Source organism: Necator americanus, chromosome IV (genome assembly GCF_031761385.1).
Source record: "Necator americanus strain Aroian chromosome IV, whole genome shotgun sequence".
NCBI lineage: Eukaryota > Metazoa > Nematoda > Chromadorea > Rhabditida > Ancylostomatidae > Necator > Necator americanus.
Genome location: NC_087374.1, coordinates 14,235,462 through 14,248,515, shown reverse-complemented (window position 1 = coordinate 14,248,515; position 13,054 = coordinate 14,235,462). Strand labels below are relative to the sequence as shown.

Genomic DNA, 13,054 nt, shown 5'->3' with positions numbered 1-13,054 from the left:
TATTCGAAAAACATCCTGCGAAATATCTTTGCAAGTAAAAAATTGGTCCAATACTCCTTGAGTCAAGAAAGAAAATCCCCTGAACCAACACTACTTTGGATCTTTTGGAACAGCACGGAATCAAAAGATTACAAAACTGAAAGAGAGACGCTCAAAGTAATAATTCATGGATATAGAAAGGATGAGATGTAACAGTCATCTGGGAGATGAGCATGGCTTGTCTTAGCTTAAAGAAAAGTCTGAAAACTAACGTTTTCCGCAGCAAGAAGTAAATAAACAGAAGAAAAAGGCCAGAAGAGAAAAAAAAACCTTTTTAAAGCTCTTAACCATCAACACACTAAAAGCACTAACAGAGCAAAATCAGCAAACTTTTTCGTTCATATTTCTTCGCAAAATGAATTAAGAGCACATGTCTGCATATTGAGGAAGAAAATCCCAGAAAAAAACAATGGTTGATGGTTTGCAGCAATAATCAGAAGAAAGGATTACGACACTGTGGGTAACCAGCATTTCGAAGAACGACGAGTGAAAAATAACGCGGAACTTTCTGAGGTGGTCTGAATCGTTCGGTGGACCAAGTCAGTGCCATAAGGCAGTAGCGTATGATCGGGGCCGAGCAGGCGATCTAGTCCAATCCTCTTGTTCGGATGCACGAGCCATCTGCACTGCCGTTTCCAGCAATAAACGCCGATCATAAAACCACCCTTCGCCCGTCGACCATTCGCCGATTACCCATATCATTAAGGAGCGCAGCTTTAACGAATTTGCAACGTTCATTGCAAAACTCGTTCTTCTGCCGTTATCTCCACACACCAACCATAAAGCATTATGCTTTTACAGAAAAAAAAAACTAATAGTACATCCAATTGGCGCTAGTGGCTGAAAAAGATCGTTAAACGATGAATGAGGGTAAGGGTTACAGAAAGCAGGACTATGCTAGTAATCAACGGCTGTCACATTTTTCAATTGGAAATTTTAAACGACGGAGCTTTACGTCGATAAAGAACAGTGCAAACGTGCCCTATCGGTGCGTCACTTCGTGCTCAACCCCCATATCCAGGTATGGGTTATCCAGTGTCCGAGAGGGATTGATTACAAGGAACTGAGAGCGCTTTGCAAACACTTCCTAATGCATCCACGCTACCTGACACCAAACACCTCAGTACCAGGCCAGCGAACGCTGTTCCAAACAAAGCTTTACAACTTTCTTTATTGACAAACTTTAAGCGTCGGATCTGGAACATCAGCTTGAGTCCAAATAAGTGGTTAGGACAAGAGGGTTGGAAGGTTGTAGAGATCATAGCTGAAAAAAAAAATTTTTCCATACCCCCTGATAACTTCAAAAAAGCGCAAATGAAATTTCTCACAGTTTCCGTTTCCTCAACAAGCATAAACAAATGCGGATGAAATGAGAAATTCGCTCTTACCTTGCTTTATCATTGACCCATGCAAACTATGACATGTCTCCTCTTAACAACGGGTAGGATTTTAGTTCTTTCTCGCTTTTCACACCTTCTTTTCCTCCTTCCTTTCCTGGCAGAGTTGAAACTGAATGATTCCCACGGACAACCTCATAAATGGAGTACAACAACTTGAATTTTGACCTAATGGCAATTTTTCAGATCGAGTCAAATGCATAAACGATAAGGACCAGGAATACCACACGTAGTCTGCATATCGAACGACGCAACTCATAATGGCATATTAGTCAACGTCCTGATTAATCACTGGACATTGTGCAAACGGTACTTCTTATTGTTAACAACGATTTGTTTAGTGATGTGGAACAATAAATTACTTTAAAAGGATAAAGTCACTGGCGCATCAATCCACTTGGGATACAGCAGCGCGTTTTACTGGAATTCGTAAGACTTGCGGGGGCCAGCTGATGATCAAGTCAGTGTTTTCATCCTCCCAGACAAGTCTGGTACCAATTTATCAACACCGGAGGGATGAAAGGCTTGGTTTGCACAAGGGCGGTTTCAAACCCTTGACCGTGTGGCTACAACGGATCTCTAACCGACTGCGCCACACCAACCCTAACTTACTTTAAGGATCCGCAAGGATGGATAAGCGGTAAACACAGATGCATAAAGAGTAAACAATAAGCGAAGCGAACACCCATCGTTAACAATTATTTCTCAGTTATAGCTCAGCGCACATGTCTGTAGAATCCTAGAAAACATTTTCATTTCGGCAGTGAGCTACAGACGGCACGTAGATCAAAAAACCTGGGCTTCTACGCAAATACGAAGGATACATTAGTAACGCTGCTGATTGTGTACCCTTCCAGAGCAAATAACTTTGAAAAACGAGGCGTTTCAGGATTTCCTAGTGCATCTAGCAAGTATAGCAAATAAGACAAGAAAACACAGAAAATAGCCTTGGCCGATAACCCCTGCGCTTCTCGCTACCGTTTTGGGCTCTTCGTGAGTCGTACCAACCTGGCAAAGCCAAGTTTGCACATACAAGCGAGTTTGTCTTCTCAATACTATGAGAAGAGTAGTCAGGCCATAATTTACTAGACAAAAAGCAAAAATCACAAATTTTGTAAAAAAGCAAAAAATTGAGGGAAACCTAAACAGTAACTTATGCTTTAAAGCTGATATAAATAAAAAATAAACGCATGATTAAGCAGAGCAAATGGAAAAAAAACGATTAGGTTTCCATGATACTCCTTATGAGGACACGTGAAAGAGGCCAAATGGTCAAGAGGGAGGTGCAAAATAAAGTTCCTTCTCGAGAAGAAGTCATAGGGAGAGATCAAGGGATTTAAACTCTATGAGAGACATTCAAAGGATGCACGAGGGAGTATGCGGTTAAAGAAGGAAGCACTCCAAAAAAAATATAATCAAATAAGCAATACTATGCGATAGAGAGGAAAGGAATCGATGACTTCTTTTTCAAAATAGCTCTTTGTATTGTCCACGCTGCAGCTTGCTGCACGATTCTTTGCTTTCTAGTGTTTAAATTATTTAGTTTCAATCTTACGGGCCTTTTGTTCAATTTTTGGGGGTTCTGAGTCCTCAAATGGTGATCATTTCGAATTTCTCAAGTGATTTCTTGAAATACCAAAAAAGAAAGAAAGAAGAGAGCGGGAAAGTGTGGGACAACATTAAACCAAATTCAAAATCAAGGTGCAATTTTTGCAAACATTACGAAACAGCTCTGCATGGATCACGTAGTTACGGTATCTTCTGCCTGGAAATTATGGATTTAGAGACTTCTAGAAGTTTACACATCATAGATGTAGAGATATGTAATCATCGAGAATGAGGTATAGCTCACCAACCCGAGCGTTTTCGAAAGTGAAGAGAACATATTCGGAATTCGTTTTTCAATGTCCTTTCCATGCATATCTTATCTCCCAACATGCATGTTCCTTGAATTTTCCGGAATTTTGAAGGAACATTTTTGGGTCGGTTCCGTTAGGCGCCTTTCTTTCTTTCTGTTCAGGGGAAATTTGGAGATCGCGAATCGAGTGAACATTTAACACGGTGGACTGCTTAACACTGGAAGAACAAAGTGTCCATTGGTGAGGTACATTATGTAACTTATGGACCGAATCTGATTATTTGCTCACAGCACTATATTCCATGGATTCTAGAGATCGAAAGATGTTATCAGTTTACACGTTTGAAAATTTCGTAGCACTCCATAGCTTCAAAAACATCTTTTTCCTGATATTTTAGTTTTCTTGTTGTATTAATTGTTCCTGTCAGTGGTTGTGAAGTGGCTTTATTAAAAATGGACATAGAAGTTGAAAATTTGGATAGTTCTGTCTGTTAAATCCTGAAGATTTTCAAAACATCTAGGAAATTTATTTTTTTTTTCCTATTGTTTTCATGTCATGTGTAGTGGATAAAATAGGAAGAAAATTGAAGGTGCTTCGCACCATCGCTTATTTCCGGAGATGTTGCTCAAGCTTCTAAAATACGAGTAGACATTAATAGAAAGAAAATGTTGAGTGAGCAAACTTCCAAGAATATGCTGAAGTGAGAAAATCCATTGTGAAGCTTCATAGAATAGCCTGCAAAGATGTTGCTATAGAAAGAGCAAGTGTCCTCGAGCCGCGAAGGAAAATCGACCAGAATTTTCTTCAGGTCGAACATCCGGGCGGAGATAAATGAACGGCGGACACCGAAAGGCCAAAGAGTGAATGTGATGAATTGGAAGAAGCATAAATAAGCTATTCGTAGCGGAGCAGAAGAAAAAAAGCGACACTCAACCACGCACGGAGATCGAGAAGGAAATGTTCGTATCTCAACGTTTTGGACCACCCAAAACTTTGATATGTACACGAACGAAGCTGCCAATCATCGGCGCATAGCTTTTATTAGCGATTTAAGCTCGTACTCCGCCCGAACATCTGGTGTAACAAGAACTGAGTGGCAAAACGAAGTGCAAACAAAAACCCCTGCTTGTGTACTACACGTGCTAGTTGATACTTGAGTCATAAACAAACGTAAACATTCGTGGATTGTAGGAATGCCCTTTCCTCTGAAAACCAACACGAACCCTACCAGAAGTACAAATGCGAAAGCACGACCTCTGGTCGAGTAGTCAGCACAAATATAATCAGCATATCGCTTGCTTTTCTTCTTCGCTAAACTCTGGCGCATAATGTTTCTGAAAGGACACAAATTCAGCGCAGTTTTCAGAAGAGCAATTCGGTCCACATGAGAATGAGAATTGACACTATTTGTCGCTGCGCTTCGTGACTTTTTCTCTTTTCTTTGGGAACCGCTAGGAATGATTTATGCATGTGAGCGTTATACAAGCAGGCACGCATCGACTAGGTACCGAACTTAACCCCCGGGGAGCTTTTTTGCGTATCTGGCGTGTGGGATAAGTCAATCGACCTTTTCAAGCTATATTTGTGATTTATTCGAAAACAATAAATTAATCAAAAACAAAGGACTTTTTTGAAAAATTAGGTACTTATGAAAAAATAGCTGTTGGAAACTGTACGCCTCACCGTTGAGTCGCGCTGTCGTCAAAGTGTCACGAGAATCCTCATCTTATCTCTAGAAATTAAGCGAGCAAAATTTTGTGCTTTGTGAGGTGCTTGAAGAGAACTTTAATCATGGAGGAACCAGCATACCTAACATGGCAGCATGTCATGTTATGCAATGTTGGCAGAAGGAACTGGAATTTGTCTCAGTTGCCGTAGATCCCTCACATTATCCAAACAACCAAAAGCAGCTCCTGTGGATTTGATTCGATATGTTACGTTTTTCAAAGAATGCGACCTTCCAGTGAGATGCTAATGAACGAAAATCATTATTCATTGATGAACAAGCACCTAATAACAGAAGAATTATCGTTGAAGTAGTAACTTCACTAAACGTCCCTCTTCAAAGAAATACTGAAGGAATGCCCGGAATATACTTAAAGCTCATCACAAAACTCAAACGAGAGAACTACACGCATATTTTGTCGTAATGATCTCTAACCTCTAACATCAACTCTAGATATCTTTTGAACCACAACGCTCATGTATTTTAGTTTTTTTTTTCAAAGATTTGCACTTTTTGCAACCTCAGCTGCCAACAATTTCATTCGAAACGTGGATAATTTTACTTGATTGATCGCTCTTCTCGGCGATACTAGTGCTTCTCAGAGTAAATTTCTCTCTAACTAACTGTTTTTCTCTCTTGGACTTGCAGTTTTGAAGGACTAAGAATCAAGTCCTTGGATTAATCAATTCCTTTGAGATTTCAATTCGGGAAGCTAACGGACACGTGAGATAACGGCCTATACAAGCAACGGCGAGGGCCATCCACTCTGTCAAGTTAGTCTTCGTATTCTTCCTGAGCAACTTACCGAGTTCACAAGAAGAGAAGGCTTGGATGATCCGCGGCAGTTTCGAACCATCAACGGTGCAGTCGCAATGAAAACTCTTACCATTGCATTACAATCGACCCAAAGTGTATTAACACGAAGAATAGTGCTTTCTTTGATTTGGTTATCCTATTTTTTCCTCTCCTAAAGTTTTAATCTTTCTAAGGTGCAACTGTTATTTTTTTCTATTCTTAATGTCCTTTGTGTCTACCTATTTCATGTATACTTTAATTCAGAAATAGTATGCATTACTATTTATTACCGGGTGAACCTTAATCGTATCAGAAGAAATCATTTGGATCTCTACATTTCCCGGCTCCTCATTGTTTTTTTTATAAGTTCTGGGGCTCTCTTTTACAAGAAACATTTCCGATGGGGATTTTCAATTACTCTTTTTTTGTTTCATTCATTCATTTATTGATTCATTCATTCTTTTTTTCTTTCTTTCTCCCCATCTTTCTTTCTTTATTTTTTTCCATCCTCCTCTCCTCACTCCTCTTGCATCTCCCGAAAACATGCAGGAGTTGTTGTTTTGTGATTAACCAGATTATATCAGAGAAGGAAGACTTGTTTTCGTGCTTCAGGAACACTAAGAAATAGGAAAAAGAGTACTGGAGCAGCGCTCTGTTGATCACATTACGGCGGGAAAACGGAACGGATCACAAGTATGTACATTTTGTTGTCGGCAGCGTACGTTGGCTGCGCGACGGCATTCACACGGCCTGTGCGCCCTAATAAGCCTTTTCTCGTGTCTGAATTATTCAAATTGCCCTACAAGATGTTTACGTGTCGTGCTCCATTTATCATCCCAGCGCTCACAATATTAGCGCCCCTTACAAACCGGACAGATGCGTTGTCGCACAGCGCGGGAATAAAATGGGGAACTGCGAGAACGCCGGCTCGGACTTCGTCAATAATTTATCTTCGGAAAAGATTGAAGACGTGCATTTCAATGTCACCTTGATCTTCGAGAAGAAAAAAAAAGAAAAAAATAGTTCGGTACAATTTCACAAAGTTTTCGAAAAACATGTCGTGCAAGATACAAAGATACTCTAACTATGTAACGCAAAGTTATTTCTAAGTGCTTAGAAATTGAATACAAATGGAGAAATTAAGGTCAGGAGCTTAATCGTAGGTCTAGGCGCAGCTGAAGTAAATTTAAAAAGTTACTGGAGTACAGAGTCATGTACATATTTTACGCATAATAAAAAATTACGGTGGGTGACGCTAAGCAAACTAAGTATTTAGTTCTAAGTTAAGCTAGGTTTTAATTTAATTTCTTCTATACGTTCTATTTTTGAAAAAACCTTTCAATCATAGGTGCGATAGGGAGGATCCGGACCGTCAGGTGGAGGAGGGCTTGCTCATTGGGTGCACCTCAAGTGATGAGAATCCCCTCTCCAACCTTATAAAAGTGGAGGGGTCCCTCCGCCAACCCCCTTCCCCACTCCAGAAGTGAAGGGGTCGGAGCAGCGGCTCCGACTATCGCATGTATGCTTTCAATTCTTTTCCTTAATTGAAATACCCTCTTTAACTTGTAACTTTTTCATTGTTGCCTTACTTTTCACTTTTTTCCTTTGAACGAACCGATCTTCATCAAAACGATGCAGGTAATTTATCTGAATAATGTTAATGAATGCAAGCTATTTCGTATATGTAGGAATACAAAAAACATCTGGTCAACTGCAACTTCCATTAGTAGCACAGAATATCAGTTCTTCTGGTAGAAGAAACAAAGAAGACAAACATCATAACGTATTTCAATAACAAGAAATATAGAAAAAAGAGGGCGGCTGCAGCGCAATCGGTAAGAGGTTCCGCTATCTGGTCGGTCGATCGGAAGTTCGAATCCACCCTTGTGCTCACCAAACCTTTAATCCCACCGGGGTCGACAAATTGGTACCAGAGTTGTCTGCGAGGAAGTCATGTATAGGCCAGTTACACGTTCGTAACCTCGAATGATTCTGAATTGAAGTGAATGTGGAGGCGCATCCTAAGTGGATTGATTAACGCCAGACACTTTACTTTATAGGAAACAAATTTACCTTAAAGGATACTAGTCAGAAAAATGAAGTGTATTCAAAAGTCTTATTTTAAGAAGATCAGGAAAATGTTGGACAGTAAAATACCCCTGAATGACAAATAGACTAAATTAAAGGCAGCATACCACGAATCTGAGGTGATGCGGATTTCAGGTGGAGTGTTCGTATACGGGATAGTAGATTATGGAAAGGGGGCTGATTCCGTCCTTTTGTTCCTAATTGCCGTAAAAATCGGTCCGGAAGATGTGCACAAGGCTAGCGCGTTCCAATCGAACTACTTGTGGAAAATAGTGGGTCGGAACGCTCGAAGCCGTATCTTCCGGGCCCTTACCCACGGCAATTAGGAAGAAATGGACGGAATCACACTTCTCTCAATAATCTACGATCCCGCATACGAATACTCCACAGGAAAATCGTACCACCCCAGATTCGTGGAGTGATGCCTTTAAGCAAGCAAATAATTTTTGAACTAAAATTGGAGTGAAAAATTGAGAATGAGTCATCCCATGATTGTCATGAGATTTTGCAAACATTACTAAGAAATTGTTAATTAAGAAAAATATTACTGAGGAATACAGTTCTGAAATATAGAAATTCTGAAGCTTTGTCATCTTCCTCAGGCTCCACTCCCTCCAACCCCCGTTGTCTTCCCTAATAATCTAATTAGTTATTCTTGTCAATGATTGTTTTGCGCGCAACACTGTGAATGGTTCCATAAAGATTCCGTCCAAAAAAGTAGTGATCCTTCAAAAACACCGAAGGAAGAAACATTTTATCATTCGCAGAAGAACATTGTGACATTTTCAGAATCCTACACAAACCACAAAATTCGCGATGACAATGGACAACGGCGAGTTTCTCGCTCAGGTCTCCATAAAAGCGATCATAATTGCGACAGTCGGATGCACAAAAATCAGCAGAACACCTGGATTACTCCTGAAAGTTAGCATAGCCGTGCAAATTTTTTGAAACAGGATCCGGTTATCAAATCAGGACGCATTCAAATGCTATGATAAATGCTAAGTGTGGAAATCAAGGCTAAAATTCGAAAATTTGAAGTTCTTCGAATAATGTTTAACGTGATGTTTAACATTATTCGAAGAAGATGATCCAGAGGTTCCAACTACTTCAGTTTTTTGTGGTTAGCGGTCATTTGAAGACTTCCGTCTTCAACAGGTCCTTCAACGCTACAAGCCAACTACAAATGTTCGAAAATTCTGTAGTTGAGCTCGCCAACGTCATATCTGGTGAATATCCGCAAATATCTGCACTATATTTGAGTTCTATTCATGACAAGAACCACTTCCAGACTCATAACCTGGATTTTGAAAGTTAGAGGCATGATCTGACAGCAGCTTTTGCCCTCCCTGTCAGTTCATGGCCTTACTAGTCAAGCCCTCAAAAACTGTTACTAGATATACCCTCCACCCACTCTTTTGCAACCAAACTGAAAGCAAATTGAGATGATCCCGCAGTGTCTGTTTTCATCTCAGGTTCTCTCAAACCACTAATAATCACTACTGACAATGAAACCTCGGCCTTTGGACGCATGATTTCGAAAGTTCCAAAGTTTTTGCAATCCACGGAGAGAAGGAAGTCTTGATGGAAATCAACAAAAAAGTGAATCTCCATTGCGCCACGCTGAATGAGACTTAGTTGAAGACCATTTCAACATGCAAAATAAACTCATTAATACCTACTTTCCTGGCATGGTCCCGGTGAAACCAGCAAAGTCACTCCTTGTGCTGGTGTCATTTTATCACCGTTAGTTGTACATAACAATGATATGAAAGAACTAGAAATAACAGCTAAGAAAATCAATTCAAGAGCTATAGCATAAAGTAAGAGCTAAAAGATTACAAAAGCCGTTTTTTTTCCATATGAACGTTTTCTCTTATCCATATCTATTCATCTTTTGATCCTGCAATAAACGAATACAAAGGAGTTTGACTTGTAGAACATTAAGGAATGAGTTAAGTAGGTAATGTGTACAACAAAATAATCGCTCTTTTTGACTCTATTTCCTAGCTACAAACGATAAAGGATAATGTGCACGGCATTGACCGTGCACTCTACCGACTGCGCTACACCCCCCCCCCCCTTTCCTAACAACGCGACTAGAAAAATAATAGCTGTCAAACATCTGTTACTCTGCGATGACAAGCGAAGAGAGAATACAGAAAACAAAGCAAATCAAGAGCTTTATTGCAGAGTAGAAAAAATTTTAAAAAATACAAGAGAATATCTTCTCCGACATTGCAGTGCTGCTATACAATAAAGAATGCAGCACAATTTATGATGATTTACAACATATCTACACAACTACAGTCCGCAGTGAATTGGGTAGAATGGATAGAAACCACCCTCTCCCTTATTCGGAAATCTCCATGCAAAGTGCAGTCAGGCTCAATACATCAAAATTAATTACAACAAACTTATGTTAAAGGCATCACCCCAGGAATCTGAGGTGGTACGGATTTCAGGCGGAGTATTCGTATACGTGATCGTAGATTACGGAGAGGGAGGTGATTCCGTCCATTTCTTCTTAATTGCCGTAAAAAAACGGCCCGGAAAATGCGGCGCGTGCACAAGGCTGGAGCACTTCAGTCGAACTCCTTGTAGGAAATAGTGCGCCGGAAGGCCCGAAGCCGTATCTTCCGGGCCGTGTTTTAGGCAATTAGGAAGAAATGGACGGAATCACTCCCCTCTCCTTAATCTACGATCCCGTATAGGGATACTCTGCCTGAAATCCGTACCACCTCAGATTCGTGGGGTGATGCCTTTAATAGACGCAAGGACCGCATGAAGTACATCAATTCCATTAATTGTTACCGTACGAAATCTATTCGAGACCATAGACCATAGGTGCAACATCAGCGTCAGATATGTATACGTACTTTACCTATTACAAAGGATTTTAGTTTCTATCCAGAACTAGGAGTCACTTGGAATGGTAAGTGTAAGGGATTTTTTCTTTAGCTTTGGACCTTATCTTCGCTATAGTCGGGTCAAAACGACATGTATCCCGAGAGTAGTTCCGGTGCAGTTGCGTGCGTGTTCGAAACAACGCGGTGAAAGCAACAGTTGGAACCGAGTTAGGACCGTCGCAAACTACAGCGATGAGTGGTGCCAGCGAGGCTTCCACCACGTTCCTAGCCGCTACACTCCACCGAAGCGCCTCGAGAGAAGCCGCGTACGCAACTGCGTACGCTCTTCATGTCGTTCTGACCCTGCCCTCTCCGTCTCCGGTGATTACGGTCGCAAACATGCCGATGAAAATTTTACCTAAGACAACTATCATTGGTGACCACTACGTCAGTGGTAACCAACATCCACATCAGCTAACACTGGCACATGTATTCGTCCTTCTCACAAATCGGTTTCACACTTGAGTTTTACATTTCAGTGCCCCAACACCGTCAGTTCCCAGTTCGTCAATTCCGTGATATGATTTCCCCAAGGGAAGAGATGTGATTTTCTCTAAAATAACGTCGAAGAAATGTAAAAATAATAAAATAACAAAGTAAATCATTAAGTATCGATACATCTCTCGACATATGTTTTAGTTAGTTCATTTTACATTGCTGGAACTCGGTGGTGCAGTGAAAACGGTACAACTTCTGTAAATTTTTTGTTGATACATTCACTATTATATTCATATTCACTATTACATTCATATATTATATTATTCACTAGTATTGATCACACAAATAAACTGTACAACATTCATGGCCCACGCATGAAATTGATTTTAAAAACTTGAAAATTCATTCACTGTCATGCAACAAAACCTGCTCGTCGAACTCACACCGTAATACAAACATTATTCGATAGAAATATATGAAAATGGCGTGTATGCTGAGCATACATCCTATTTTCATAATAGTAGCAATAATTCGTATCTAGTTACTCAAAAAAGGAAGTCTCTCATTATTTACCAGCCAGTTTCTTTATGATTGGGAACCAGTTAACTACATCAACTAAGTGAAGCACAATAATTACACCAAAAACGGTGGCAATAATAACGAATGAGATGAAGATGCTGACGACAACCACACACGTCTGAAATATGAACAGTTTTCGTTTAGCTGAGAGTAATCCACAACCTTAGGGAAACAAATAATTACACCACGAGCCGCCTGCTGTGCTGGTGATGGAGGATCTGAATTGTCTAGCGACGATTTTCTTACACCCTTTTTGCCTTTTTTCTTCTTTGCTGTCTTCCTTTAAAAAAATCAACAAATTTAAACAATCATATGATACGTGAGATTCAGGTCTGTCCTATCCTCACCCTTGCTCTGCTGATTTATTCTGTCTTTCGTTAGACCATCCTCGACCTCCCGTTGTTGGGTGTTGTTGTAGTGGTGGAGGTGGTGGTGGATGCGGTGGTGGAGGTGGTGGAGGAGGTGGTGGCGGTGGAGGGGGTGGAGGAGGTGGAGGAGGGAACGGTTCACCCGGCTCAAGTGGTGGTGGTGGAGGAGGAGGAGGTGGAGGAATCTCTCCTGCCGGTGGTCCTAATTGCTCGTATTCATCGCCCATTTATTATCTGAATTTGGCAAAAGATTCACCCTCTCAACAAGTCTAACACACTTTAATGTAACAGACCACGTTCTGCGTAGCGAACTGTTGCTCACGTAACTAGCAAATGAACCATACCATTCGTAAGGATCCTAGACCATCTTGTTTCCTTTTAGAAATTGTCTAGTATTTGTTTATCATAACCTGATAAGAAGTCTGCGGATATGAATTATCGAATTATTTTTCATTAAAAACATGTTACGGTGAAGCATGTCACATGTGACCTGTTCCATTACGTGTGAAACACAGCCACAAGCCACCCACAAGTCATCTTGTTATTATTTGTTTATTCGTTAGATATGCTGTAGCTTGTTTTCTTCCCTTATATTCTGAGTGCGGATGAACACTACCACCATACGATGCATACTATATCGTATAGCCATGCAAGAACGATGTGCTTCGATTGAATCAGCGAAGGAGAACGAGAGAGTGTACGTCAAAGAGAAAAGGGACCGCATTGCGGGATTCTCGTTGCGGTGACGCGGTTGAAAACATCCAGCACCGAGTGTATAATCTGCAAAATCACTTCACGTTTAAAGTGTGAAACTAACGAAGGCACGTCAGTAACAAGTTTTATTAATGGTCAAAAG

At 40.5% G+C, this 13,054-nt stretch overlaps 1 protein-coding gene across 1 annotated transcript; it reads right to left on the bottom strand.

Moving 5' to 3' along the window:
- Positions 1 to 11,816: 11,816 nt before the first annotated feature.
- On the bottom strand, positions 11,817 to 12,425 carry RB195_001238 (uncharacterized protein; the record flags this gene model as incomplete). Its single annotated transcript, XM_064197925.1, has 3 exons — positions 11,817 to 11,948; positions 12,014 to 12,110; positions 12,178 to 12,425. 3 exons carry the CDS (start codon positions 12,423 to 12,425, stop codon positions 11,817 to 11,819), a joined length of 477 nt encoding a protein of 158 aa, XP_064053806.1.
- Positions 12,426 to 13,054: the final 629 nt, after the last annotated feature.